The sequence below is a fragment of the Chaetura pelagica genome, unplaced genomic scaffold (assembly GCF_000747805.2).
Source record: "Chaetura pelagica isolate M959 unplaced genomic scaffold, ChaPel_1.0 scaffold76, whole genome shotgun sequence".
NCBI classification, from domain to species: Eukaryota; Metazoa; Chordata; class Aves; order Apodiformes; family Apodidae; genus Chaetura; species Chaetura pelagica.
This window is the reverse complement of record NW_009970723.1, coordinates 2,535,318-2,538,633: the sequence shown is the minus strand read 5'-3', so window position 1 is coordinate 2,538,633 and position 3,316 is coordinate 2,535,318. Positions and strand designations below refer to the sequence as shown.

At 39.3% G+C, this 3,316-nt stretch overlaps 1 protein-coding gene across 1 annotated transcript; it reads right to left on the bottom strand.

Annotated features, from left to right (window-relative positions):
• Nucleotides 1-330: 330 nt before the first annotated feature.
• Nucleotides 331-2,950, bottom strand: MRPL53 (mitochondrial ribosomal protein L53). Its single transcript, XM_010006486.1, has 3 exons — nucleotides 2,865-2,950; nucleotides 2,112-2,224; nucleotides 331-458 (listed from the first exon to the last, which is right to left on the bottom strand). Exons 1-3 carry the CDS (start codon nucleotides 2,948-2,950, stop codon nucleotides 331-333), a joined length of 327 nt encoding a protein of 108 aa, XP_010004788.1.
• Nucleotides 2,951-3,316: the final 366 nt, after the last annotated feature.

The window sequence follows — 3,316 nt, the reverse complement described above, 5'->3', positions numbered from 1 at the left end:
TAATTTAATAGTTAATGTGCATTATTCACATTTATATGCAAATACATGTGATACTAGTCCAACATGCAGGCTGAGAGGCATCTGCTTAGCAAGATGGATTAATGCATCTTAAGCCACTCTGACCCACTAGTGTTAGAAGACTTGTTAATCCACTGTGCTTTTCTTCAGGTGAAAATGGGGAACGTTTACATGGTTCATTTTGCTGCATGTCAGACCGGTCAGTGTTTTGGCCACCTCTCCCTTTTAGATTTTGTAGTGTAGGAGAAAAGCCTCTGTGCAGCCTACTGTTTTTAACACATGTAGATGCAAACACAGTTGTTTTTCTGTTCTTCAGGGACTCTTCTTCTTGCTTTTCTGTTCTTCCTTAAGCTCTTTGGCATTACATCTAGACCCCAACGCTGTTAACATTTCTATTGTCGTCAGGTTGGCTCCCTTCATTAACAGTCGCTCTCCATCAGCTATAAAGGGAAAAAAATGTAAGTCACAATGTCTATGTCAAATTACTTTAGTGTGCAGTTCTGATTTGTATGTATAAATCCAAATCATCTTCATCTTAGAAAGTACTCCACTTACCAAGGAATCTGACTATGCACCACCACCAAACACATACATTAAACTGCACACAATGTGTACATAAATTTATTTTCTGTATAGCATTCTTGAAAAACCTGAAACGTTTGTCTAGACACACCTATAGTAAGAACACATATTTGATAAGCATGGCTCATAATGTGTCCTCAAAGTCATCTAACAGAAGGCACTGGAAAGCATAATTTTCACACATGGCTCAGCACTTTAGCAGCATGTGGTCTGTGGTGCATTTAACTTCTTAGCCAAAGAAACCAATTGGTTTGCACAATCTGGTGGCTATAATATTAAAAAAATATATATATAGTACTGGGATTCCTAAAATTCTGAAAGAAATTATTTCAAAACAGGGAGGAAGAGGCAGAAGTATTGTACTTGAGTTAATTACTTATTTTTGCAAGATTTGCAAATACAAAAGCCATACTCAAACCCACATAACGCAACACCATGCATGGCATCCCAGCTCCAGACCCATGTTGGCCAACTACAAGGGCTCCACATTTTTCACTTGGAAGAAGCTCCTACCTCTTAGCATTAGTGAAATAACTTGTTTTGGTTTTACACTGTGAAAAACATTCAGCTTTACTGCTTAAGTCTTAACACATCAGAGTTACAGACAAGGATGGGAAGACAGAAACGAGGGGGAGGAAGAAACATGCACTGTCAACACTGAAATAACTACTTTCCTAGGCAAAATTATGTACATTCAACACTCTTAACATTCCTACTGATTCATTAAATATATGGAAGAAAAGGGGGTAGCAAGAATCAATAGTAATTAAAACTTTAATGGGCTACACGAGATATTGGTCCATTATAGCACAGCAGGAAAGAAGATACAGCCAGAGAAAAGGACAAAAGCAGATTAGAGCCATCTGCTCACAGCCTAGAATCTGGGCTGCTTCCAGAACTGATGAAATTTCCACCATCAATCCCCTGCCTGCTTACTACATCCTCAGAGGAAACCAAGAAATTTGTTGTACATCAGTTGACCTCATTCTTCAAGTCCATCTGCACACGTATGGTCTTACCCATATGAGCAGCTCCTTCAAACTGCATAGTAAGTTACTTGGTTGCATAAGCAACTAAAGGGATTCAACTTTAGTGTTCCCAAGACTGAGCTGCCTCCACCACAGAGAACGTAAAAATAACACTTACAGAAAGGGAACAGATTCTTACATCAAGACAGAGCTACACTTACTTCCTGGAATTATACCTGACTACGACACCACACAAGTATGTCACTACAAAAGTAGACCCAACTGTAAAGTCACTTCTTTGATCTAAGATCTGCCAGATCTGACTGTAGTACAAAGACATATATACACATTTATCTAAATATCAGGCTGTTAGTGACTCCCTCTTCCTTTTTTCCTCCCAGCTGTACAACAGCTAGCTACGGGCAAGAACAAAAAAAAAGAAACCACAGTAAAAAAAATCATAGACAAGACAATAACATCTTAACTGCACAAACCCAAAAGGTCTTTTTTTCTTTTGGTCAAGATTAAAAATGAGCTTCTTACCAAACATAACATCTACAAGTGGTTCAGACCCATCATGTCTCACATCAGCAGTAATTTCACAGTTTCTGTTAGTGGACTGGATTCTTTTATGGTATATACATGCAAGAAATTTCCTGCAAACATATTAGAAAATACAGTAAGTATGTTGTAGATAGAAATTACAATAAGTATATTTCTGAAATTAATTTCAATATCTCAATATTGCTAAGCAACAAAAGTATAAACAAAATAGGATTTGTATTTAATCATTTCAGGCAGGTATTTCTCATGAGATAATAACTGTTAACAATCCAAATGGCTAGTCCTTATATGCTAACATGTAAAAGGCATCCCAAAGAATTTTGCAGAATGTGGCATATGCACTTCCTGTGTTTCTCTCAACTGCATTAGTAACCATTAAAAAAAGAAAAATCAGCAAAGTGATTTTAATTTTTCTTTAACACCAGATCCTTGACAATGTTGTATTGTTTGTGTTTGAGACAGCATTTATTTATTTAACATCACCAGTCTCCAGAAGATTTCTGAAATAACACGGCAGCTACTTGACATTCTGGCAGCTTCAAGACATTCTAAGTTAAGTTGTGTTACTAAGTTCATTCCAAAAGTAGACATGTCTGTAAAGCTATTACAAAACAACATTTTACAGTGGCTTGGTGCCAAACTTACATTACTCAAGAAACATAATTACTTAGATTTCTCCAACAGTTAATTACCAAGACAGAGCAGCAGCTGTTGCCCCTCTCTGCAATTTACCTGCGCCTGCAGTCATGATTACAGACCCTCACTACAGGGTCAGCAGCTGAGAGGGCATCAGCCTGGGCAGCCCGGTGAACGCACATGCCTGCACCTAAGGGTCTGCACTTAGGCACACAAGTCCTCCAAGGATCAGCAAGAACAAATGCTGTGTGCATCCTGGGAACACCATAAGCACAGTCCTTACGACGAACAGGGTGTCTTAGCATTCTGAAACATTAAGGTTCTGTCTAGGCTAAACTAAAAAGACAATACAAGCCTTCAAAAACCAAGATAACAAAAAATTAAATACAGCAGGTGCAGCAGTTCGGGAAAAGGAGGTTTTTCTCCAGAGAGTGAACAACAGATGCTGCCACCCCGTTCATGATTTGCTCCCAGAACGTCCCAGTGTCGCCGGCCCCAGTGTCCGCACGCCGCGGTCCCTGCAGGGGCAGCGGCCCCGGGGCCCGGTC